Source organism: Ursus arctos, unplaced genomic scaffold, assembly GCF_023065955.2.
Source record: "Ursus arctos isolate Adak ecotype North America unplaced genomic scaffold, UrsArc2.0 scaffold_24, whole genome shotgun sequence".
Lineage (NCBI taxonomy): Eukaryota > Metazoa > Chordata > Mammalia > Carnivora > Ursidae > Ursus > Ursus arctos.
In genome coordinates, this window is record NW_026622919.1 from 540,237 (window position 1) to 564,923 (window position 24,687).

The following is a 24,687-nucleotide window of genomic DNA, read 5'->3' on the forward strand; positions in this document are numbered from 1 at the left end:
GGGTAATGAAGGCGTGGCCACGTCTTCCGCCTCGCACGGTGGCCGGCCAGCGCCCCACAGACCCCGCCCCAGGGCCGCCTGCCCCGCCCCCCTTCAAGGATGTCAGCCCCGACGTCCCCAGCCAACCGGCCGACGCGGCCACCAGACCGCAGGGGGCACCCCACTGCCCGAGGCTCTCCCCCACCCTCAGCCTCTCGTAATCCAGCCGCAAACACCCGCCGGAAACTGGAGCGCGGAGCTGGCCGGGCAGTGGCCGCAGCCGCTGTCCGTCCCTCACTACGGGGAGCGCCTATCCTTCCATCTGCCGCACCTGGGCAGGGGTGGACTCGCAGCTCCACTCAGCGCAGAGATGCCGCTCAAGAGAGGAGACCCACCAACTGGTCTCCAGTTCTGCTTGAGACCGAGTCCACCGCGAGGTGTGACCCCAACTTCCACCGACACAAATCCCAGATCTGTGTGGATTTCTATAACCATTATCATGAAAATACCCCAATTCCCCCCAGATCACGATACATAATAAGCCTGTTGGAAAGCTGTCAGGTGCCCTGGGCCCTCTGCACATGAGCCCAACCGCGGGGGGCGGGGGGGGAGACAACTAACACAGTCTTTGGTCCCGAACCCCCGACTTTATTAGTCCGGTGCTGCCAGCCCTAGTTACCTGCCAAGCGGGGAGGCAGGGACGCAGGCCGGCTGTTACTTGAGGAGCTTCCTCATGGTGCCCAGGGAAGGGCTCCTGTACCCCTGCCCAAAGTGGTTCCAGTGGTTTAGGTAGTTAAAGAGCTGGTACAGCAGCAGGCGCCTGTCGAACCCTGGAGCCTTGGGGATCTTCCGGTGGTAGGCAGTGAAGAAGGATCTGGGAAACCCCCCAAACATCAAAGCAATTGCCAGTTCAAACTCAGAGTGTCCATAGAAGGAAGCTGGGTCATAAATCACGGGCCCCGAGTCGTCCTCAGCCACATTTCCCGACCAGAGATCCCCATGAAGAAGGGCAGGGACGATCTCTAGACCACAAAACAGATCCGGGATCTTCACCTAAGAAAAGTAATCATTGCACACAGAGTTACCATGGGACTATGAGCCACGGTCTCCTCGTCCAATACTTGGAAATAAGCAAAGACGACCTCATGTTTGTTCAGGGTCCAACCGCAGCCTGGTCTATGAAGCCCAGAGATAAGGATCCCCTGAGTCCAGGAGACTGCAGCGTTATCTCACTAATTCAGGTCTGCACGCTCCACAGCACTAATGACGTCCATACAGTAGGGACCTCAGTGGATGTGGCCCAGTAGAGTACGGGCCAAATAACCTGAGTGGAGGGTTTTCTTAGGCAACTTGGCAAACTTTCTCTACTCTCCTTTTATTTCAGCACATATACGCCCGCACCTCTTCTGTATACTACTGGTTACTTCATCAGTGAGCTAAATAAAATTTCTTTGCTGTATGTTCACCCTGGGTTGGCACGCAAATTCTGTTTTTAACATTTTGAGAGCTACATTTTCAAACTAGTCACTCTGGGGCATCTGCTGCCCACATCTCTAAGAGGTGAGACATGTGTGCTTTGGAAAAGAAACAAGAACGGGGTAACAGTGGGTCAGAAAGCAATAGTAAATGCCACCATTTATGAGTCAAGCACCTGCGTTTCACGTGAGCAAAGCTTGAGGTTAAGTACTTAGTGACCCAGCCAGTGAGAGTTGCACTCAGGGGCCAAGTATGTCCTCAGGTACCATCCCCTTCCCAGGTTCCCCAGGCCAATAGTCAGGCACTTATGTGTCCACACTCGAGCAGCTCTGCTCCAGGCTCCATCTCCCAGAGGACCCCACACAAATGTGGAGGCTCATAAAAGGACAGCCCCTGTCCCAAAGAGTAAGCTCCGCGCCCACCTGTAGCTGTGACCAGAGTTCCCGTGCCTCTCGGTCAGCATAGTCCTTCTCAATGAGGTCCAGCTGCGCTTGGAGACGGTGCCGGGCAAAGAAGGTCGGCCAGTCATCCTGCCACTCATTCACCTGCACGACGAGGAGATGGGACTGAGGCCGCAGCTGGTGCCCCCAAGACAGAGCTACCAATGGAAACTGCCCAAACCCTAGCACAACCGCTAACAGACACAACAACTAGTACAGCTAGCCAACAGAGCAGAGAGGACGGAGCCATTAAAAATAGTCCAAAAGCGGGCAGATAAACAGGAAAAAGGGAAACAAAGAACAGAGAAAACAAAGAGCAAGATGACAGATTCAGCCCTAACCATATCGATAAGCACATCACATGCAAAGGGTCTAAGCACCCCAGTTAAAAGACTTGATTCCAGGCTGTGTACAAAAAAATGCACTTTACATATAAAAACAGAAATAGGTTAAAGGGATAGAAAAGATACGCCATGCTAACACTAGTCAAAAGAAAGCTAGAATGGCTGTAGTAATGACAGCGGATTTCAGAGATAAGAATATCCTAAGAATAAAGAAAGTCATTTCACAACGGCGAGCGGGTCAATTGATGAATAGAGCATAATAACCCTCAATGTCTGTGCCATGATATATGGCAAATAGGCACATGAGTAGATGTTCCACGTCACCGGCCCTCAGTGGGCACCACAGCACACTCGCCAGCATGACTATAATTTTTAAAAATGGAAACTACCAAGAGCGGCCAGGACGTGGAGGAACTGGAACCCTCATCCACTGCTGGTAGGAATGTAAAATGGTACAACCACTTGGGGAAATATTTTTGCAGTTTCTTAAAAAGTTAGGGGCGCCTGGGCGGCTCTGCCAATTAAGCGTCCGACTCTTGATTTTGGCTCAGGTCACGATCTCAGCGTCGTGAGATTAAGCCCACGTCGGGCTCCACACTCAGCGGGGATTCTGCTCGAGTTTCTTTCCCTCTCCCTCTGTCCCTCCTCCCGCTCACTCTCTCTCACTCTAAAATAAGTAAATAAATAATTTTTTAAGTTAAATCCGAACCTACCATATGACCCAGCCATTTCCCTCCCAGGTATTTACTCAGGATAAGTGGGAGCATTTGTCTCCACAAACTCTTGTCCACAAAGGTTCATAGAGGCTTATTTGTGAAAGCAAAACCTGGAAAGTACTCGGATGCCCAGCAGCAGGTGAACGGGTAAACAGACTGTGGCTCGTCCTACAAAGGGACGGACTGTAAGCACAAGCAACAGCAGAGATGAAGACCTCAAGATGCTGAAGCGGAGTGCGCGTAGCCAGAAAAGGGCACAGACCGTACGATTCCACTTGTGTTAAATTCTACGAAATACAAACTATCTGCAGTGACAGTGGTTGCTGGGGCAGGGAAGAGCAAGAGGACACTTGGGGGTGACAGACAGACTCGTCCCAACTGTGGTGACTGGTTCACGGGTATGTATGTCAATATGTCAAAACTTGCCAAATTGTACGCTTTAAATGTGCGGCTTATTTTGTGCCAATCATACCTCAATAGAATTTTTTTTTAAAGATGCAAAGCTGATTTCATACAAAGTGTTACCTTGGGAAACCTTTCAGGGGAAGGACTCTCCAAAGAGCATGCCTCGCAGTGACCTGCAGACCCATGTCCCTGGTCAGTGCTCTCAGCATGGACTCCCTGTGCTGGGTGCTGTGGTCCCTCAGCCCAGGGTCCACCCCTTTAGTGCTGGGTGTGCCTCAAAAGCAGGTGGGGAGGCCGTCTCCCCAACAGCCTGAGGCACAGGGAGTGGCAGCCCCTCCTGCCCCATCTGTCTGCACAGTCTCCCAGTGTCCAAGGCTCCATCTTCCTTCTGGATGACCAGGTTATAAAAGACACGACTGAGTATCAGAAGCTAGATACCAGCACTGGCTAGCCCAGTCCCTCCTCCAGGACACAGGGACTGTGATCCTCTGACCCAGAAAAGGCAGGACTTTCCCTGAGCTGCCAAAGGCAGGGCCCCCAGAGTGCACTGCTGGTGGGACCCAGCCTTCACTTTGTCAGAGGGGCAAAGCAACGAGGGGCTTCAGGCCCACCCTCTGAAGCCAGACTGTGAGTCAAATCCTGGCCCTCCACTCACTAGCCACATGGCCTCAGGGCACCGCTTTGCTTCTCTGCACATCTGTTTCCTCATCTGTAAAATGAGTCCAATGACACCTGCCTCCTAAGGTTGCTATGGCAACTGGGGGACTGGTGTTGGATAAAGCCCTTAGAGATGTGCCCAGGGAGTGGCTGTGCACAAAATGCCAGTGGTCCCAAGGGGGCTTAGAAACCAGGTGTCTGAGAAGCCCGCAGCCACCACTCAGCGTCACCCCAACAATGGCTGCAAGCCCCTGAAGGCCCACGCATCCCTCCCAAGGAGCAGGACCCTCCTGGAACTTCCGGGCTTGTCCAGGCACTCCATGCAGGACCCTCTGTCCCAGCTCAAGGTGGACTAAGTGTCCACCCAGGTCCCTCACCCCTTCCTGGTCAGGTGCAGCTGAGCTAAATAGGTTCACTGATTCCGGAGTCTAGAGAGGCACCAAGGGCTGCCTGTGTTCCTAATGGACCAGCCCCATTCTTGTCGACTTCACAGATCGGGGTTTTGTGTGTGACTTCATTTCTTTGTTCTTGAAAAGTCACTGTGCAACGTCTTTGGAGAGCCCACAGCCCTAAACTAACATCTGAGGCAGGACACCAAGCCCCGTTCAGCACACTGGCCACCAGCTCCAGGCAGATGCATGACCCTGGGGGACCCGGCTTCAGCGGAGATTTACGGAGTCCTCACAAGTCTGGGAAACCACTGTGTGTAGAGCTTGAGGGACCCCAGATGCGAGGACTGCCCAGTGGCCGGGCTCCCTAAGTCTGGCTCACGCTTCATAAGGATCTTACTCCAAGTGCCATCCACCTGGGAGACTTGCCCTCCGCCCACACAGGAGAGACAGGGGGAGACAAAAGGTTATCTAGTATATGCTTCCATTTACACGAAATGCCTAGAATGGGCAAATCCGTAGAGACAGGAAGAGGTGAGTTGTTACCAGGGCTGGAGGCAGGGGAATGGGGAGTGACTGCTAATGGTATGTGATTTCTTTTGGAGGTGAGGAAAATGTTCTGTAATTAGACAGTGGCAATGGGTGCACAACATAGGCAATATACTAAAAACCACTGAACTATACACGTTTTTCTGGGGTTTTTTTAAGTAGGCTCCATGCCTAGTGGAGCCCAATGCGGGGCCTGAACTCACGACCCTGAGATCAAGACCTGAGCTGAGATCAAGAGTCAGATGCTTAACCGACTGAGCCTCCCAGGTGTCGCTGTACACTTTGAAAAAAATGGAGTTTATGTCACGAGAATTACAAGACTTGACCCCTGACATCAAATGACCTCACCTCCACCCACTTCAGTGCCCTACATTCATCGCACGACCCACCACCCCCAGTAAGGCCTCTTCCCTCTGCTCGGATGGTCTTCCGCCTGCCTCACAGCTTCCCGCCTCCTCCGAGCTCAACTCCGTGAACTTCTGCCTCTGTTCTCCCATCCCAGGTATCACGGCTCACACTCTGAGCTCAGAAATCGGGCCGTCGTCCTGGTGCCCAGAGGACTGGCGCTCTGGCACCTACGAGGGATGGGGCGACCAGCACTGGGGCCCCGGGAGCAGTCATCAGCTCAGCAGGGACATCCTGACGCGGGCACTCACCTGAGGGATGAAGCCACAGCACGTCACCGTGTGGAAGCCAAACTTGGTCACATACTGGGGCTCGGCACCCTCAGCCCTCCGGCCTGTCAACAGAAAGAGCTGCTGTTTTTCTCTTCAAGGCCAGAGCGCAGCAGAGCGCCAGGACAGGCCTGGGCTGCACTGCTGGGACGTGGCCGGTCTGAGGGTGTATTACACATTATGCCGCGAGTCAGCACGGGGATCGGCAGGACCCTCCTGCCTCAGGCACACTGGCCAGCAGGGCTGGGCCTAAACGGCGTCGTGAGCCAGTCCTACCCACCTGTGGGCGCCACGAGACTCCTCACTTAACAATCTCACCTGCACGCCGCAGCATAAAGGAAGACGGTATGCAATTCGACCTACCGTGAAAACACCACCGTGAGCACCAACCAGGTAGACACACGGGGCCAAGGGCGCGTGAGCACCAACCAGGTAGACACACGGGGCCAAGGGCGCGTGAGCACCAACCAGGTAGACACACGGGGCCAAGGGCGCGTGAGCACCAACCAGGTAGACACACGGGGCCAAGGGCGCGTGAGCACCAACCAGGTAGACACACGGGGCCAAGGGCGCGTGAGCACCAACCAGGTAGACACACGGGGCCAAGGGCGCGTGAGCACCAACCAGGTAGACACACGGGGCCAAGGGCGCGTGAGCACCAACCAGGTAGACACACGGGGCCAAGGGCGCGTGAGCACCAACCAGGTAGACACACGGGGCCAAGGGCGCGCAGAAGCAGCGTGAACGTACCCACTGTGTTCTCCTCCGCCTTCGACTTATCCCTGAGCTTCTGGTTGTACAGGTGCAGGTCCGCCATCTGGTCTCCGAGTTTTGATGCCTGACTGAGGAAAGAGGAGAGGCCGCCGCTGCACCAGGAAATCACCACAAGCAGCACAAATGCTCTGCATGGAGAAACGTTCTAAATACCTTACAAACTACTCTCCATGCTTTAAAAAGTGAAAAATGACCTGCAGGCCGTGACCCTTTCTGAAAAACAAAATAGTATAAAATCACCCAGAGGGAGTGGGCTGGTGGCCTTCAACACAAGCCCTGGAAGGTGCAGGGAAGTAAGGAGCAGAGGCTTAACAGCTAAGGAAAAACCAGCTCCGAAGTTCTGTAAAAACGAATGTAAATCACATATTAAAAAAAGACTGAGAGGATATTCACGCACCATGTTGGCATTGGCCATTCTTTGCTGATGGAATTACAGGCGGCTTTACGTCTTCTGTACATGAATTCATGGTTTCCACCTTTTTTAAATATTGAATATACACAACTCTAACAATTAAATAAAAATTTAAGGACCTCCGATACTTACTAGGTCAACCTCACTCTGCCCAATTTGCACTAACGTGCCCTCTCCTTCTGGCTCTTCCCTCTGCCCGTGCTCTCTCTCTCAAATAAATAAATAATCTTTAAAAAATAATAATAATAATCCGGGGGTGGGGGTAGGATCCTGGCCCTGCTTCTGGTAACTGGATGGAGGCACACACGGGCAATCAGCAAAAGCCTGCTCCCTTTGTCTCTCTCAGTCTCCCTTCCCCTCCCTCCCTCTCTCTCTCTCTCTCTCTCTCTCTCTCTCTCACACACACACACACACACTCACTCACTCAGGCACCCTCACCTGCTCAAGCTTCTCATCTTCAGATGCTCCATCACAAAGGCGGCCCCACCTCCAGGCAGGTCAATCACCTTGATGGGCCGAGGTACCCGCACCAGGCCTGTGGTCTGGAGGGCTTCCAGGCTCGCCATCTCTCCCTCAAACATCTGCCGGGCCTGCACCCAGAATACGGCCATGAGCTCCAACTCCCAACAGGGACCTCTGTTGCCCCGGACAGGAGCAACCACGTGGGATCCCCAGGACCTTCAGTCACTGAAAACTAGCTGGAGAGCAAGACATCAGCTCCTCAGAGAGTGGGGTGCAAAGTGGCCCCTTTCGGATGGGAAGAGGCTGCAAGGATGAGGCTGTACCTGGGACCTGGGGTGGGCAGGATGCTGATGCCTGTGCCCCAAGTGCTTTCTCTGAGAGGTGAGGAAGCACAGGTGCAGGGGCGGTGCTGGGGGTGCTGGGAAGGCCATGGGAGTGGTGAGCGTGCCTGGGGGGACAGTGGGGTACTGCAGGATGCTGCAGGGGGCCAGGGGGCCACAGGTGCCATGGGGAGCCATGGAGGTTGCGAGGTACCTTGGGGTGCTGCGGGGGTGCCAGGCGTGCCAGGAAATAGAGTGGGTGCCTCAGAGTGTGGGTTTGTGGAGGGTCTGGAGCTGGACCTGGGTCCCCTTCCAGGTTACCTGCCCACCTCACTGCCTCAAGCAATCACAGCACAGGGACGCATGGGGCCGCATGCCAAAGTGACTGGGACAAACGTCTGGGGCAAGGGAAGGCAGAGCAGGGAGGTCAGCAGGGCCTGGCTCGGGTCCAGGGCCTGTCCCCAGAGATAAGCACCCAGCAGCGCTTGGGGGTTGGGAAGAAGCCTCACACCCCACCCAGGAAGAAGACGGAACAGCCTCCACTGGGACCCAACAGCCGTCTTATTTCTAAAACATTTCCCACAAATACCCCAATTTTAAACTAGGTGAACTCTCACCCCAGGTACACTATTACTTGGTTAAAAGTGTGCTTATTAATAGGGCCTGTGAACACCTCTGGCTATGGAATTATTTCTCATGAGCCTGAAGCATCTACTTCCACACAGGCAAAGAATCCCATCCTTTAATTCAAAGTACTCCAGGGGAAAATGAGGCAAGGCATCCTCCAAACTGCCAGCCCACCCCTGGGATTGTGAAGCAAGGGGTGGCGAGTGTCAGTCAGGGAGCACCCAGCAATCCCCAGCAATCCCCGGCTGTGCTCCCAGGGCAAGTGAGCCCCCAAACATACAGGGGCAGAGAACACCTGGGCTTCAGACTGCCTGTGTCCTGAGGGCCTCACCTGTCATCTGCTCACCTACTGTGTGCCAGCACCCAGGATTTCAAGGGCAAATGGTGGGATCCCGGCCTGGGGGAGCATTCAGCGAGGAGGGTTCCAGAGCCTGCATGAACCCTGAACCCAAAACTGCTTCCAAGTAGGTGGGGCCTATTTTGAGGGATTTTGGTTCTGAAATGAAGTTCCCGGATGATTCCCTGTGCCAACAAAGCAGGGATGCTGGACCAGCCCCTCCCCCTCTCCACCCCAGGTGCGTAGTGCTGCGGGAGGACAGGGAGAAGCCTCTCTGGGAGTCCTTCAGCCCATAGCCAGCACCCCCCCCCCCAACTCCTACACAGGGGCCTGGCCCACAGGGAACGGGGGGCCTCTGGGGAGTCCCCCACCAGGTCATCCCCAGCACCCGGGGTGCACTTACCAAGACTACCTTTCTCCGTTTGTAAAGTGTTAATATTTCCCACACAGTATATTTAACAGCAAATTTTAAGCAGGCGTTACCCAGGTGCAAACAGGAGCACAGGCCTGTGAGTAGAGGGGCACGAGCCGGGCCCTTGTGGTCCCTCGGCCTTCTTCCCGCCTCTTCCCACCTGGTGAAATGGACCCACGGGCTGTGGAAGAGGGAGCCCAGGGCGGGGCCCGGGGGGGGGGGTGGCAGACGCAGCCCAGGACTCCAAGCCTCCCTTCCCCCATGCTTGATGGGCGCAGAAATTAAGGCAGACGCAGGATTATATATCCTGCAGCTGACAAAAGCCCCTATCCCTTAGAAAATGCTTGAGTCCTGCCGGCCCCGCAGGTGCCAGCTCCGCGAGAGCCCGGCTGACTCCCGCCAGGGACGCCGGGCCGCACCCGCGCCCCCTCCACCCCCACCCCTTCCCCTCTCCAGCCTCCAGCTCAGGCCGCGGGGGCTTGTTGGGGGACCACCTGCGTCCGGCGGTTGACCTTGACGAACACGGGGCCCGCGTCCGTGTCGTAGGCGCGCCCCTCGCTGATGCAGCCGGCCCCGGGGCTCCCGAAGGCCCGCAGGGTCGCGGTGCGCAGCTCGGCGCGCAGCAGCTGCTCCATGGGGGCGGGGGACACGGGGGCCGGGGAGGGCCCGGGACCGCGCAGAGGCCGACCGGGGCGGAGTCCGCCGCTGCCGAGGCCGCTGACCGCCGGGGGAGGCGCCGGGTCTGCGCGGCCTGCGGGCTCCGGGCCGTCCGCCCCGATGCGCGCAGCGTCAGGTCCCCGCGCTCCCCGCCCGCGCGCGCCGCGGCGGACGGACGCAGCCGGAGGGCGAGGGCCGGAGGAGGGTTTCCGTAGGGGGACAGGGGTGGGGCGGTGCCCTCCACCTGTGTCCGCACGGGGTGCCCTGACAGTTTCGTGGTGGGGCCCACCCATGGGGCGCCCTGCCAGAACGTCCCTGCAGAGGCTCCACGAACCCTTGCTGGACCTCGGCCCGGGCCCCAGCAGGACTCAGGACACAGTTCAGGGTAGAGCCCGCTGTCCCTGGGACACAGGTCACCGGCCCAGCTAGGCTCACACTGTCCAGACAAGGCTGGGGGTCTGGACCACATCGTGCCTGGCCCCAGACCCTGCCCAGTGAAGCCCGCTGCGGGGGCTGGGCTTGTTCGTCAGGGCACTTGGTGGCCCTCAGAGATAGGGGCTGCTCCCGGGTTCTGATAGCAAGTGCCAACCCCGCCCAGAATGGGACCCCTGATAAGAGACCTGCTGCCCTCAAAGGGAACTTCAAAACACACACGCCTGGGTGGCTCAGTGGGTGAAGCATCCGCCTTCGGCTCAGGTCATGATCCCAGGGTCCTGGCATCGGGCTCCCTGCTCAGCGAGGAGGCTGCTTCTCCCTCTCCCTCTGCCTGCTGCTCCCCCTGCTTGTGCTCACTCTCTCTCTCTGTGTCAAATAAACAAATAAAATCTCAAAAAAATACACATGCCCATGTGCACACAGCCATGCACACACCTATGCACAAGGTCACTGCAGAACAGCAGGTGGGATGGGAGAGACTGTGTGGCCTTCTGTGGAAAAGGCATCTGCCCCTCCGTGTCTTCCTCCTCCTAGACTTTTTCTCTCAGCCTCGTGAAGCCCACCTTCCTATCGCATCTTGAGGAAGGATTCCCGACAGGTGGATTTGAGCTCCTGAACATCTGCAAATGTCTTTATTCTTGATTGACAGTTTGGCTGGGTATGGAATTTCAGGTTGGAAATGAGGTCCTGTTCCCTCATAAACAAGAAGGTCCTGCTCCATTACTTTCCAGCTCATTTGGTGTTGAGATGTTTGAGGCCACTTTGACTCTTCCTCTTTGTGTGGAAACTCTTCTCTCTCTGGAGGCTTTTAGGGTCCTCTTGGTGTCACCAGGACCTGACAATTTCCCAGGGAGGTGACTGGGTTGAGTTTCCTGCCACCCCCAAGGCAGGTCAGGTGAGCTGTTTCAAGATGGAAACTTGGTCCTTCTGCCCTGTGAAGTTGTCCTCAGCTCTTTATGAGTTCCTCCCTGCTTTCTCTATTCTCTTTTTCAGAATTACAAATATTTGCTCTAAAGTGGGTCCCAAAGCTGCCAGAGTTAGGCACCCATGACCCTCCAGGCACCATATGGGAGACGCTGGTCTTCACTGAGCCTCATCCCGGGCCATGGGCATGGTTTGCTCAGCAGGGTCTGAACGTGGCCGGTGGCAGCCGGGCAGTGGCACAGCATCTTACTGGTCCTGAAACCCAGGCACTTGGGGTCCCTTCCCAGACCCCCCAGCTCCCATCTGAGCCACCGAATCCTCAGTGTGAAGACCATGCCAAAGAGAGCACTGTCACTTTGCGAAAGGGTCCCACCCTCCTCTCAAAGCTGCATTTGAATTTGAGGTTTGGTCAGAAGCTCAGCTGGGAGATGTGATCAGGTACACCCAAGTGCCCCCTGAGCTGAGTCTCCTTTCTCCCCACAGCCAGCCTCCTGGTTCTCCTGGCTCCCCCAGAGCCAGAATTAAGGTTGCAAAGGTGCAGAAGACACCTCTCAGCCCCAGCTGGAATCCAGACTCAGAGAGCTGTGGTAGTTCTTGGAACTCAGAGTGGATCTGCGGGGTGGGACAGACTGAGATAATGATGGGGTCGTGTGCATACAAGGGACTCCGCTGCTTGATCACATCCCTCACTGTGACACGGAGTCCAGTGGCACCAAGAAGGAAAACAGCCCACGGCCGGGTGGGGCATCTGCAATGCTGCTCAGAAAAGGGGCCCCAGGAAGACAGCAGGGTGGGGGGTTGGAGTCCCAAGGCCCTGGGTGCACCCTCAGCCGGACACTGTCCCGGTGTCCCCGCTCGTCCATCACCCCGGCCTCTATCAGGAATTTGCTGGGGCCATGCCCCTCAGGCAGATGACTGTTCTCAGAAAGGGAGGGGAATCCTGCCACCTCTTCGCAATTCGGATGCCTTGATCACTCTGATGGCTGTTTCTGCACACATTACAGTGTGTCTGCATACTTCTGCCCAAATCCACGCAGACTGGCTAGTCTCACCCAAGATGGCTTTGGAAGCCAGTTCCACGGGGAAGACAGAGAAGATGTCCCCCGCGAGTGGGGAACCGGGCACCAGATGCACTTACGGGCAGGCACTCGGACAGCCCGTGGGGGTCATCATCAGCCCCATATGAAAGAGGGGTCCAGAGCTCAGGTGACTCACCTAAGAGCCTCCTGTGCTGGTCCTCTGACTCCGAGTGCAGTGTGGTTCCCATCATGCCAGAGGTGGAGGGCTGAGAGGCTTCGAAGAGGGTCCTTCTAGTTCCAAACCCCTACACTGGGACCCGTCCCAGGGATATGCAAGTCTCCTGAGACTCAGCGTACCAATTGCTAATTTCACATCTGTTTGGAGCAAAGTGCTACCCTCTTCCAGGGGCTGGGTGCACTGCTCCCTGCAGCAACGGGAACTTCTTTCCAAACTTCTTTTCCTCCCTTATTTGGCTGTAATTCTGATTCCCTCTGAATCCCAAAGTGTGCCAAACACACACATCACAGAGTCGCACCTGCCTCCAGACAGTGCAGGCGTCCCACCAGCACTGTCCTGCGGCAAACAGGAGGCCCCCACGGCTGCCTGGACCCCCTGGCATGGGAGCTCTGCCCAGCAAGATGCAGCCCGTTCCAAATGCACAAGGAACGCCCACCCTGCTGTTTGGGGCAGCCCAGGGTCAGACCCTCTTCTACAGGAGTTCCCTCCCCGATCTCTGCCCTGCAGTTGGAGCCTAGATGAGATCTCAAAACCCAAGCCCTGGACATACACACTAGACTATGCTGGTTGTAGGATTTCCCTGCGCTTCAGCTAGACTTAAGGAGGGAAGGTGAGCAGGATGTGGGGACAAAGGGAGGTGAAAACCTGAGACATGGGAACTGCGGTAATGGCAAACTGAGGGAGTCACACAGCCCTGCACTCAGATCCCACACAGGCCAAAATCTGGGAGGGCTCAGCCCGCTGAGGCCCCCAGATACGAGCACTGGGCCTGAAACCGGTCGTGCGCACAGAGGGTGCAGTGAGGTCTCTGACCCTGAGGGCACTGGAGTCCTGTTTCAGGTGGAGACACCAAGGTTTCGGGGCCACTCTCATCAGAAGGACACGCTAAGCTCTGGGGTGGGAAGGTAAAGCTCGTTTTCTGAGGACTTCCTTCCGTGGCCAGGTGGTACTCTGGCAGGGGCAGACCATGAGGCATTTGGGTACAGTACAACCGCCCCAGAGGTGACCCCCTCCCCCGCCTCTGGCAGCTCTTGGGGTGCTCGCAGCTGCCCTGAAGGGCTCAAACGTCTCACAGCCAAGGGGTCGAGGAGCTGAATCCAGAGCTCAACCTGTGTGTCTAGCCAAATCTTCCTGATATTCCAGAGGCCAGCAGGCCACCCTGCAAGGACAGGAGGCAGGCTGCCGCCAGGACGCCATCCCCCAGCCGCCCTCTAAGTATGGCTCTAAATCGGAATTCATCCCGTTTCCCAGTCAGCCCAGACACCCAGAAAACAGTGTGATTTCTGTACTGGGATGACATGTGCAGAGAGGGGCTTTCGCGAACACTGCAACCCACCAGCAGCTCTGGGCAGGTTCCTGGGCCTCTGGGTTTGCAGGTTATGCCATCTTGACCACTCGTTTTTTTTTTTTTAACATTTTATTTATTCATTTTTAAGATTTTATTTATTTGACAGGGAGAGCACGAGCAGCGGGGAGGGGTAGAGAGAGCAGGCTCCCCACTGAGCAGGGAGCCCGATGCAGGACTCGATCCCAGGACCCTGGGATCATGACCTGAGCCAACTGAGCCACCCAGGCGCCCCTGGACAACTCTTTATATAAAAATATATACACGTGTAAAAAATTCTGGATACAGAATTAGGTACGAAAGTGGGTATTTTAGAACAAGCAATCGTACAAACTGCCAAGTTAGGAAGCTGACAAGTCCTGCACCACCACCAAAGCCAGGAGACACCAACACACCGCGTATCTGCTAAGCACCCGCCACACGCTGTGATACTGCGTCCTGCATGGGGGCCCTGGCCACACACGCGCTGATGGCACAGCTGCCAGGAGGAGCCTCTCGGGCCTCTCTCTACTGTCCACTGTTTACCAGGCCTCCCGCAGCGGCCCGCAGTAGCAGTCCAGCCTCCCCGAGTCAGACGGGAGAAGCAGTCCTCGGGCTCCGTCTGTCCTTCTCTGGAAGCTCTGCACTGTCCTCTTACTGAACAGTCAAGAAAGAAAACTGCTCTTAAGAAACAACAGTTACACCTGTTGGTTGTCACGACACATTACAAAGGTTCCTTGGCAAACACCTAAGATAAACGTTGAGTCACAAATGAAGGAAACACACAGTCGTGTGCGTCATTGCAATCCATGAAAGTTTATTCAAATGTTCATGCAAAAGACTTTCTCAGCATCCATGCCATTCACGAATCCTCCCCACCACTGTGAGACGAGGAAGGCAGAGCCGCTGGTTTAGCACTTTTTTATACAAAGGAGCAACTCACAAGCTTTCAAACGGCAAAGACGGGCACTAACAAGAGGGCTGCACTGGCTCCACATCTACCCAAGACGAGCGGTTGGTCCCTCCCAGAATCGCATTCCAGACCGCATGGCCTGTGGCAGGACGCAGAGGGGGCACAAGTTGGTCCCTCCCAGAATCGCATTCCAGACCGCGTGGCCTGTGGCAGGACACAGAGGGGGCACAAGACTAGCGGTTGGTCCCTCCCAGAATCGCATTCCAGACCGCGCAGCCTGTGGCAGGACACAGAGGGGGCACAAGACTAGCGGTTGGTCCCTCCCAGAATCGCATTCCAGACCGCGCGGCCTGTGGCAGGACACAGAGGGGGCACAAGACTAGCGGTTGGTCCCTCCCAGAATCACATTCCAGACCGCGCAGCCTGTGGCAGGACACAGAGGGGGCACAAGACTAGCGGTTTGGTCCCTCCCAGAATCGCATTCCAGACCGCGCGGCCTGTGGCAGGACGCAGAGGGGGCACAAGACTAGCGGTTGGTCCCTCCCAGAATCGCATTCCAGACCGCGTGGCCTGTGGCAGGACGCAGAGGGGGCACAAGACTAGCGGTTTGGTCCCTCCCAGAATCGCATTCCAGACCGCGCGGCCTGTGGCAGGACACAGAGGGGGCACAAGACTAGCGGTTGGTCCCTCCCAGAATCACATTCCAGACCGCGTGGCCTGTGGCAGGACGCAAAGGGGGCAGAAAGAAAGGGAATGTGCTCAGCTGAGATTGGCCGTTAGACGCTGTCCTCACTACCGGTTTCATATCCACACCCGCATCTAACCCACTGAGAAGCACCTTCCTGAACATCAGTCGCTCTGGAGATGAGACGGGAGGAACCGCTGGGGGAACGTGTCCTCAGCAGCGCCTGACGCAGCGGCCACTTCCCTGCTCGGCCTCCGGGCAGCAGTTTCAACGGGGCCTACACTCCATGGGTCCCTCTGGTCACATCACATCTCCAGTGAGGTTTTACCCAGCCAGGAAGTCTAAGGAAATGTACAACCTCGGGAGGACGAAGTTAGTGTGAAGACTCGGGGAAGACGCCCTGATGGACAGGACTGTGGGGACAGGAGGCGCCGGCCGCAGGTGTCGGCTGGGACCTGGTGCACCTGAACCTGAGGCCCCTCCCCAGCAGGGAGGCTCACTTGATGAGATTCCTCATGATATTCAGGGAGGACCCTCTATACCCTGATCCGAAATGATTCCAGTGGTTCAAGTAGTGGAAGAGCTGATAGAGCTGCAGGCGCGCCTCGAAGCCCGGGGCCTCGGGGATCGCGCTGTGGTAGGCGGAGTAGAAGGAGCGGCTGAAGCCCCCAAACATGCCGGCTATCGCCAGCTCATACTCCGAGTGGCCGTAGAAAGAAGCCGGATCAAAAATGATGGGCCCAGAGGCGTCCTCTGCTACGTTCCCTCCCCAGAGGTCTCCATGGAGCAGGGCTGGGACAATGTCCAGGTCACGAAACAGGTCAGGGATCTTTAGCTGCAAGGAGGAAACACATTCTCGGCAAAGTGACCAACACGTGCGGGAAAGATGCAGATGCTTTTCTGAGCGTGGCCCAACCACCCTGGAGGAGCGTGGCACACAGATGTGCACGGACACACACAGCTCAGGCAGGGAGGAGGGACACCGACAGCCACCCCACCGGCTGGCCCAGCCCACCTCCTGTCCAGACCTGGGCCACAGGTGGCCACACCTGCCACAGGGCTTCCCCTGCCGGGCTTGCAGGGCCTGGCGAGGCTCCTCTCACCTGCAGAGCAGACCAGAGCTCCCGGGCCTCCCTGTCCCCAGACCCCTTCTCCACCATGTCCATCTGGGGCTGAATGCGCTGCCGGGCATAGAAGGTGACCCAGTCCTCCTGCCAGTCGTTCACCTGCGTGGACAGAGGAAAATGCCAGAGCCAAAGGAAGACGCCCAAGGCGGCGGGGCACCACTGCAAGGGTAGGTTGTGGAAGGCGTGGCGGCTGACCAGGCAGATGGTGTCTTGTGGACAGGCTGGGACCCCAGGCCCTGTCCCAGAAGCAGGGGCCCTCCCAGTGCAAAGCACCAGAGGCTACTCTGAAGAGCTCTAGGACACATTCTTTCAACCCGTACTCACATGGGAGCACAGAGCTCAGAGCTGGCTGGCCTTCCCCAACTGTGGCTCATTTCTGACCATCCGCCTGGCCCCGAGGACAAGCAGCCAGCACTGCCCTCCCCAGAGTGATAACATGAGAAGTCATGTGAAGCCCGGTTCAAGGAGACCGTCGAGATGCTGACCAGCAGGAGGGAAGCAAGAGACGCACGCAGGAGCACAGGGGCAGTGGACACCGCCCGACGACACAGAACCCGTCCCACAGGCGTGCACGCACATGCACGGGCCTCTGTATGCACACGGGGCGAGCTACAGGCAGGCGAGGAAGGAGCAGAGCCAGCCCAACGCCCCCAGAGCTGCATGGAGCAGGTGGGACTGGGGAACCCCAGCTTTCAGCCACCCACCACCCCAAGCAGGTTCCTGACAACCTCTCCCACATTCCAAAACCCAAACAGTGTCTACTCAGGCCCTGTGCCCACAGGCGCCCCTGAAAGTTCCTGCTCACTCAGGATGCCTCTTCTAGCAGCCGCTGCGGCCTCCGAGAGCGCAGCCGCCATCGTCCCGCTCCGCATCTGCCGGGCATCGGACAGAGCCCCGGGGCCCGGATTCCCAGGGAGCCAACCACAAAACCGTAAAGCTGAAGGTACAATCCCCTTGCATCGTGCTACCCTGGAGGATTTAGTAGGAAGTACATTTTTCTTAACTCTAATTTTTACATAGCTTCAAATCCAGCATCCTGACTTGCTGGTCCTGTTTCTCTGAGCTTGTCTAGCATGTGAGCTGGGTAAACCTCACATCAGCCTCTTAAAAACCAGCCAAGAGGAGAAGGGAGCAAAGACTTTTACTAAATTTCATAAAGAGGGGAGAGGCTGTTCCGTCCCTGAGCAGCCGACCTGACTGGAAGGCAGAAGCAAAGCCCTGGTGTTGCTCACCTGGGGGAGGTATCCACAGCACGTCACCACGTCAAACCCAAACTGGTCCACGAAGGGCCGTTCCACCTGCCCGCCTCCTTTCCCTTGCAAGCAAAGGAAAACAAGGGAGACAACTAATTCCCACATGCCCTCGGGCTGCTCTTGGAGATGAGGGCAGCTTCAAGGTCTGTCCTTGGTGTGCCCTTCACTCGTGTCCTCATCCAGACATAAACAAGGGCCCTGGGCTCCACAGACCCTCAGGCCCCGGGAACAGAGCCTGTACACTCAACGATGCAGGACACCCACACTGCCCAGGACAGGCACCAGAGGACGCTCAGAGGAGCGACAACACTGCGTCCAAAACAGCCACCCACAACCCATCAGGAAAGGATGGCTCTCGGGGGCCAGCCTGGCCCTGGAGTCCCCCCCCCCCCAAACTCAGCAGATGCCGAAGGCCTAAACCCCATGGGCTTGGAAGGGGGAGACGGAGCCGGACCAGCTCTGTCTGGCGCACTGGAGTCTCGGTCGTCTGCTCCTGGAGGGTCAGCTATCCCACTAGCACAGTGACCCAGGGCTGCACACGGATTATCAAACACGAGAAGATGAAAATACCAGAAGGCACTCTCAATGTCAACACCACACTGAGCTCTACCAAGGTTAGACATGAGGGCCACCATGCTGTGCCTCACGTGGGGCTGTTCTCAGGAGAAAAGGCACCACTCAGAAAGCCAGAGTAACTCTGACAGGCTTTCTTCTGGGGAAGGAGGGGTTAAAGGAACCATAACAGGACAGGGTTTCGAGTCCAGGAAGCACTTCTTCCAAATGCGCTGCGTTACGGCACAGAGTCCGCTGAACCCCCAGCCTTGGGGCTGACACTCCTTTCCTTGGGCATCAACAACACAGACCCCACCCACATGCCACGCCGGCCAGACATGTTCGAGGGGCCCTCGCGCCCATACGGCCGCATACCCACAGTGCCGGCCTCCTTCTGGAGTGTCTCCCCGAGCCTCTTGTTCTCTAGGTGCAGGTCTGCGAGCTGGGTTCCAAGCTTGGCGGCATGGCTGTGAAATAAATAGCGTCAGCCGAGTGTGTGGCACATAATCGCGGGGTCACAGCCTCCTGCACAGTCTCAGGCCACAGAGAACAGGTCAAGGGGATACAAAGTCCACTTTGGTGAAGCAAAGGGGAGATGATGGGCCCTGGTTGTCTGACACTCTTTCCCTGGCAACCGGGTTCCTGTCAGCACCTCACCTTGGGAGATTCCTTTCCTGTCTGCCTTCGGCGTGTGGAGTACGTGTCACTCGTCTGCAGAACCCATGATGCATGGGGTCCCGGGTCCCTCAAACTTACACCCCAGAGGCAAGCTCTCAGATATGAAGGAAACAGAAGAAAAACAAAGCCATGAGGCGCCTGGCGGGGCGCTCAGTGGGTTAAGTGTCTGCCTTCGGCTCAGGTCATGATCTCAGGGTCCTGGGATCGAGCCCCGCATTGGGCTCCCTGCTCAGTGGGGAGTCTGCTTCTCCCTCAGCCTCTGCCCCTCCCCCCGTGCTCTCTCTTTCAAATAAATAAATAAAATCTTAAAAAAAAAAAAGTCTGAAGGCTCGGAAAATGCTTTAGAACAAAAGCAAACAACAAAGAAAGGAAAACAAAGCCAAGCAAAGGAGGAGGAGGAGAAGGTGCCCAGACAGACCTGCTCAGATACCGCATGTCCAAGTGCTCCATCACCAGCATGCTGCCCCCTCCCGGGGCGTCAAGGACCTTGATGGGCTTGGGCACCTTCACGGTGTCTGTTCTCAGGATGGCAGTTAGACTTGCCATCTCACCTTCGAACATTCTTTTGGCCTTTCCGAAAAACAATGGAGGAGGGGGAAGAGAAGGGAGAGCAAGGTTACTTCTGGAAAGTGTCTGTGCAGACCTGTTCCCTCAAGCACCACAATCTCAAGGCGCGGCTGTGACGACGGCGGACCACCAGCTGTGTCTCCTGCTCCGGCAGAGTAGGCTATGCATGAAGCCGCAGAGTAAGAGGGACGCCGCTTTCTCGTTCCGGCCCCTCTTCGACACTCTGCTTGACTCTCTCCAGAGAGGGAAGTGCAAGGCCTCTAACTGCCCACCACATGTCAGGTGCACAGCTGGACTGCGCACGTGGGCCATCCTCAGACGGCACCTCGGCCACAGTCCTGTCCCACCTGGCCCTCCACCTGCACATGCCAGGCATCTGGACTCACCTCTCACCTGGTTTGAGGGCACCTCCAATCTCGCACGGGAAACCATCCCATCTTACCCGCCATTTCCAACCTCCCCCTTGAAGTCCTTGCTCCCCCAGGCGGCAGTGACTGTCCTTCACCTCATCTCCTTGCTCACCACGACAGGGACCCTCACCGAAGGCAAACCCCAGCCCACAACACACCCCGAGCTAGCAACCTGTGTGACAGCCCCACAGGGTCTGGCCCTGCCCACTTTCTATGCTCACCTGGGGTCCCTGCCCTGGGCTCCAGCCCTACACCTCCACGCACACGTGTGCACACACCAGCACACACATACACGTCCCTGTGCTCCTGGACTACAGCCTTTTTTTAGCTCCTCACAGACCGAAGCCCCCATGTGCAGGGGTGCCTCTGCTTGGAACACCACCTCCACCTTTCGCCAAGTAAGACCCTTCCTCAATCATGCTTCAGACTTCGTATGCTCTGACTTCTCAGACAAATCTCAAACTTCCCAAAGTAACTGCTCCCTTTAAAGTAGCTTTTTCATTTTTCTTTTTTTTTCAGTCAAAACACTATAGGAGTATGAGCAGAAAAGGGCACAAGTGGGAGCATCTGACTCCAATTTTCACGAAGTCTGCACACTGCGTGACTGCCCCCCCCCGGGCACAGACAGAACACTGTTGCCCGGAAGCCCCGGAGGCGCCTCTGTTCCCCAGCCATTCGCGCCCTCCCCTCCCCCCACAGATCTGTCCGGTCCACTTTGTCCTTCTGCGTGCTGACACAGACAGTCTGGCTTCTTTGTCCCGCTGCCTTTGTTATGCTGGTGCATCAACAGTCAAGAGTTTACTCTCCCTGCTGCACAGAGCTCCCCGTGCGAGTGTTCCAGAATGGGCTCGCCCAGTGTACTAACAGCTTGGCTTCCAGCGTGGGGCTTCTACAAAGTGCTGCCAGGGACGTCTCTCCACATACTCTCAGGACGGACTCTATGACCTCAGGCAAGCTGCTTAACTTTCTGTGCCTCTCCCTCTCCCGTAAAAACGGGGTTAGTAACAGCACCGCGCTCACCGCTCGCTGCCACGAGTAACTGAGCTAGCAGCTAACACTTACCTAGCCCATTCTGAGCACTTCAAAACATCACTATTATTACACTACCTTGGAGAGCTAAGGTCATTGAGGAAGAAGATAAGAACGGCGCCTCGAGCATTTTCGGAGCATTCTCTTTAGGAGATGCAGGGAAAACAACTACGCTCCAGCTACACTTTGTACCAGAGCACTGGTCGTGAAAAGGAAAGTAAGGGGTAGAATAAGATCAATAATCATGGGGGAAGAGGTGGAGAGGGATCTGTGAACCCAGCCAGAGGTGAAGCCTCTCTCGCAGAAGTGTCTGCTGCTCCGTGAGAGGAGAGGGAGGAAGAAGCAGGCAGCAGGTGGGGCACAGTGCTACAAAAAAGATCTGGAGCTTAAGGGAGGAGGAGGAGAGGAACCAACGGCAAGTATGCAAGACAGATAAGAACAATCTTATTTAGGGGCGCCTCGGTGGCTCAGTCGTTAAGCATCTGCCTTCGGCTCAGGGCGTGATCCCAGCGTTATGGGATCGAGCCCCGCATCGGGCTCCTCCACTGGGAGCCTGCTTCTTTCTCTCCCACTCCCCCTGCTTGTGTTCCCTCTCTCCCTGGCTGTCTCTCTGTCAACTAAATAAATAAAATCTTAAGAAAAAAAAAAAAAGAACAATCTTATTTAGAGCAGGTCAAGTCAAGCGGGGTGAGAAGGAAAAGAGAAGAGCAATCAGGGGCGCCTGGGTGGCACAGCGGTTAAGCGTCTGCCTTCGGCTCAGGGCGTGATCCCGGCGTTCTGGGATCGAGCCCCACATCAGGCTCCTCTGCTATGAGCCTGCTTCTCCCTCTCCCACTCCCCCTGCTTGTGTTCCCTCTCTCACTGGCTGTCTCTATCTCTGTCAAATAAATAAATAAAATCTTTAAAAAAAAAAAAAAAAGAGAAGAGCAATCAGGTAGTCTTCTAGAAGTGTGGAAGGTACTTTCACTTCCTACAAGGTAAAGCGTAAAAGAAAGCCCTGTTTTCATACAACCAGCAAACGTGTAGGTACAGCTAGTTGTCTGCATGACTCACACAGTATTTTCCACAGAAAGCTAAGAAATTACATGTTCAGAACTATCTGCCAAAGGAGCAGAAGGAACTTAGGGGAGAAAGATTAGCAATAAGAAAATGGACTTTGGGGCACCTGGCCAGCTCAGTCGGTAACGGGCAGCTCCTGATCTCGGGGTTGTGAGTTCCAGCCCTAGGTTGGGTGTAGAGATGACTTAAAAATTAAATCTTAATTAAAAAAAAAAGAAGAAAATTGACTTTGATGACAAAAGAAGAAGAACCTGAGGACACAGCAGTGCAAGAACAATGCTCAGAAAGCATCACTACGTGGGCCCATTTTAATCCCTGGAAAGTATTTGCTTCCCCTGTAATTAACACCCATTCTGAATTATAACAAAAGCCAGTGAAGGTGGAAATACAAACAGGAAAAGGATAGATGCCACATAAGTGGGAAAACAAAACCAGAAACAGAGAAGCCCTGCAGAAGAATGTAAGAGCTGCCTGAGGAAACTCCAAGCACGAATGCGGGCAGTTTCCTATAAAAGGGCGGGGCGGCAGGACGTGCCACTGATCTCTGCAGAACAGAGCACTAAAGTGTGTCTTGAGAGAACAGCCACGACTCAGAAAGAGATCGTCCCCATCACGAAAGGTGGGATTCACATCTGGGAAGAAAATGAAAACAACCGCACAAACGCCTTCTAGGGAAAGAATAACAGCACGCCAGGCGTGTGACATGAGGACTTGGTACTGGGGTCAGTCCCCTCAGCCCCATCTGAAATAACGCATTGTCAACTGCTCACTGCCTCCTGGAGCCAGCCTGGGCCTTCTGGCTAACAGTACTGGGTGACCCAGCCAAATTGGGCACAGAAGCAACACCAGCAACCAGGAGGAAGTATGGCTTCAGCAGTGAGGTTCACCTGTTTTCTACAGGGCCCTCTCGAAAAGGTTCATGTACAAACAGAATTTTCTGGAGCAGGTGACTACAGTGGGCTGAAGCTGGTGCCCCCTCCCCAGTTCCTCTGTCGAAACCTGTCCCCCCCGTGTGACCCTGCTGGGAGGTGATTAGGCTCCACAGGCTGGAGCCCTCTTAATGGGATTGGTGCTCTGACAGATGAGACCCGAGGGAGCTCCCTCCCCCTCTGACACTGAAAACACAGGGAGAAGTCGCCTTCCCATCATGGAAGTGGGCTCTCCCCAGACACCTGCCAGCTCCCAGAATTGAGCTGCCCGGTCTGTGGTACTCTGATCCCGCGGCCCAAACTCACAAAGGCAGTGGCTAAATGTTTGCAATAATCCAGAGAGGATTTTGATCTCTGCAAGTTCAAATAAATCCCAGAACAAGAAGCTGCTACTGCCAGTCCCTGTTCAAAACTCCTCCAGCAAGGGATTTCTCAAAGTAGCGGCCCGCCACACCCCCCACTGCAAAGCCCCCCAGAACCACCGTCCACACTGCAGCGGGGAGCATAGTTGGGCGCAGGGGTCCCCAGACGGCCGCCCAGAGTGTCCGCTCCGCCCCCCCCCTCCCGGGTTTATATGGCTCACCCTGGGCACGCGACCCCAGGAACGCCCAGACACAGCCGGAGGAGCAAGGGGGTCAGCAAGTGCCAAGGCCCTGTGGCCCTGCTGTGCGGACCCCCACCCGGGCCTTGAGCACCTCCACCCCCCCCCCCCACCCCAGACCCGGAATCCTGGCCCTCGGACCCTCCAGACTCCACACCAGGACCCCAGACCCCGTCCTGAATCTCGACCCCCACGCCGGTTCCGGACCCCGAATCCCGGACCTCCGACCCCCCAGACTCCCCACCAGGACCCCAGACCCGGGCCTGAAGCCCCACCCAGACCCCAAACGCCGACCACCACCCACCCCGCCCTGGCCCGGCCTACGGCGGCCCTGACCTCCGCCTTGGAGTTCACTTTCACGAACACCCGTCCTCTGTCCGTGTCGTAACTCTGGCCCTGGCTAATGCACCCGCCCCCCGAGTGACCCGTAGCCTTGACGAAGTCGCAGCCCAGCTCCCGCTTCAGCAGAGCCTCCATGTTCAAGCCGGCACGTCCGCGGACTGCCTCAAGCCAGGGAAAAGCCACCCGCGGAGACGCACCGTGATTGGGTGAGGCGAGGGGGGCGGGACCTAGTCACGGGAACACACGGGGATTGGGTGAGACGCTGAGGGGCGGGACCGGGCCCCCAGGACATCCTGGGATTGGGTGAGGGGATCAGGTCCCTTGGGTTGGTTCTGAAATTCATACCCAGCGGGAGGGCGAAAGAGCTCCCCCTTCTGGCCTCCGTCTCCATTTCAAGTGAGGCTTGCTTTTATTAATTTTCATACACGTGATTATCAATTGGCATCCGCCTCCCCTAGTGATTTGAGTCTGCTTTGCTCCCTGTATTAGTTGGAGTTCCCCCAGGGAGGAGATGACAGGATTCATAGGAGAGAGATTTATTTCAAGGAAGGGCTCTGTTAACCTTAAAAATAAAACTGTCAGTTAATTTACCAGCAAAGATGGGGTTATTTAGGAACAGCAGAGAATTGCAACCCAGGAAGAGCAGGCTTGGCAGAACCAGGGGCAAGTCTGGAGAACAGGGAGAGGAGGCTCTCTTTTAGAGGAAAGGGGTTATAAACATGACACCTGGATAACATCCGTTATTGAAAACAGGTGCAATAATTGATTATTCACATCAACAATGAGCTAAATAAAAGTTGCGTAAACAACAGAAGATTCGACATATTTGCAGAAGTGACACCAAAATCTACAACGTTTGTCAACAGTAATGGCTCTGAATGAACAAGAATGGTTACAGTCCCGTGCGTACGCCCTTGTGTCTTAAATACTGTTTTCTACTTGAGATTATCAAACTAAGAATTATTTCAGGTT

The 24,687-nt window shown here is 56.0% G+C and overlaps 2 protein-coding genes across 9 annotated transcripts; both read right to left on the reverse strand.

The window, feature by feature from the left end:
* Positions 1-606: 606 nt before the first annotated feature.
* FN3K (fructosamine 3 kinase) lies at positions 607-10,316 on the reverse strand. 8 transcript variants are annotated; one of them, XM_044378745.3, is made up of 6 exons: positions 9,486-9,696; positions 7,254-7,405; positions 6,380-6,531; positions 5,612-5,694; positions 1,878-2,000; positions 607-1,032 (listed from the first exon to the last, which is right to left on the reverse strand). In XM_044378745.3, exons 1-6 carry the CDS (start codon positions 9,606-9,608, stop codon positions 694-696), a joined length of 972 nt encoding a protein of 323 aa, XP_044234680.1. In that variant the 5' UTR covers positions 9,609-9,696; the 3' UTR covers positions 607-693. The 8 variants fall into 8 exon arrangements, with proteins under 8 accessions (XP_044234680.1, XP_044234679.1, XP_026339578.1 ...); XM_044378744.3 differs by having other exon boundaries at positions 9,468-9,686; XM_026483793.4 differs by having other exon boundaries at positions 6,380-6,471; positions 9,468-9,643.
* A 4,050-nt stretch (positions 10,317-14,366) lies between these two features.
* FN3KRP (fructosamine 3 kinase related protein) lies at positions 14,367-23,905 on the reverse strand. Its single transcript, XM_026483797.4, has 6 exons — positions 23,710-23,905; positions 19,197-19,348; positions 18,476-18,567; positions 17,528-17,610; positions 16,272-16,394; positions 14,367-16,003 (listed from the first exon to the last, which is right to left on the reverse strand). Exons 1-6 carry the CDS (start codon positions 23,848-23,850, stop codon positions 15,665-15,667), a joined length of 930 nt encoding a protein of 309 aa, XP_026339582.2. The 5' UTR covers positions 23,851-23,905; the 3' UTR covers positions 14,367-15,664.
* Between the last annotated feature and the right edge of the window lie 782 nt (positions 23,906-24,687).

Coding starts and splice junctions, on each gene's coding strand:
- FN3KRP (XM_026483797.4), bottom strand. CDS start 23,850: ATGGAGGCTCTGCTGAAGCGGGAGCTGGGCTGCGACTTCGTCAAGGCT. Junction 18,568..19,196: donor GACATGCGGTATCTGAGCAG/GTCTGTCTGGGC, acceptor TTTATTTCACAG/CCATGCCGCCAAGCTTGGAA. Junction 16,395..17,527: donor GCTGTGGATACCTCCCCCAG/GTGAGCAACACC, acceptor CTGTCCACGCAG/GTGAACGACTGGCAGGAGGA.
- FN3K (XM_057318229.1), bottom strand. CDS start 10,099: ATGTGGTCCAGACCCCCAGCCTTGTCTGGACAGTGTGAGCCTAGCTGG. Junction 9,134..9,467: donor AGGTCAACCGCCGGACGCAG/GTGGTCCCCCAA, acceptor CCATTTCACCAG/GTGGGAAGAGGCGGGAAGAA. Junction 7,406..8,964: donor AACGGAGAAAGGTAGTCTTG/GTAAGTGCACCC, acceptor TTCTGGGTGCAG/GCCCGGCAGATGTTTGAGGG.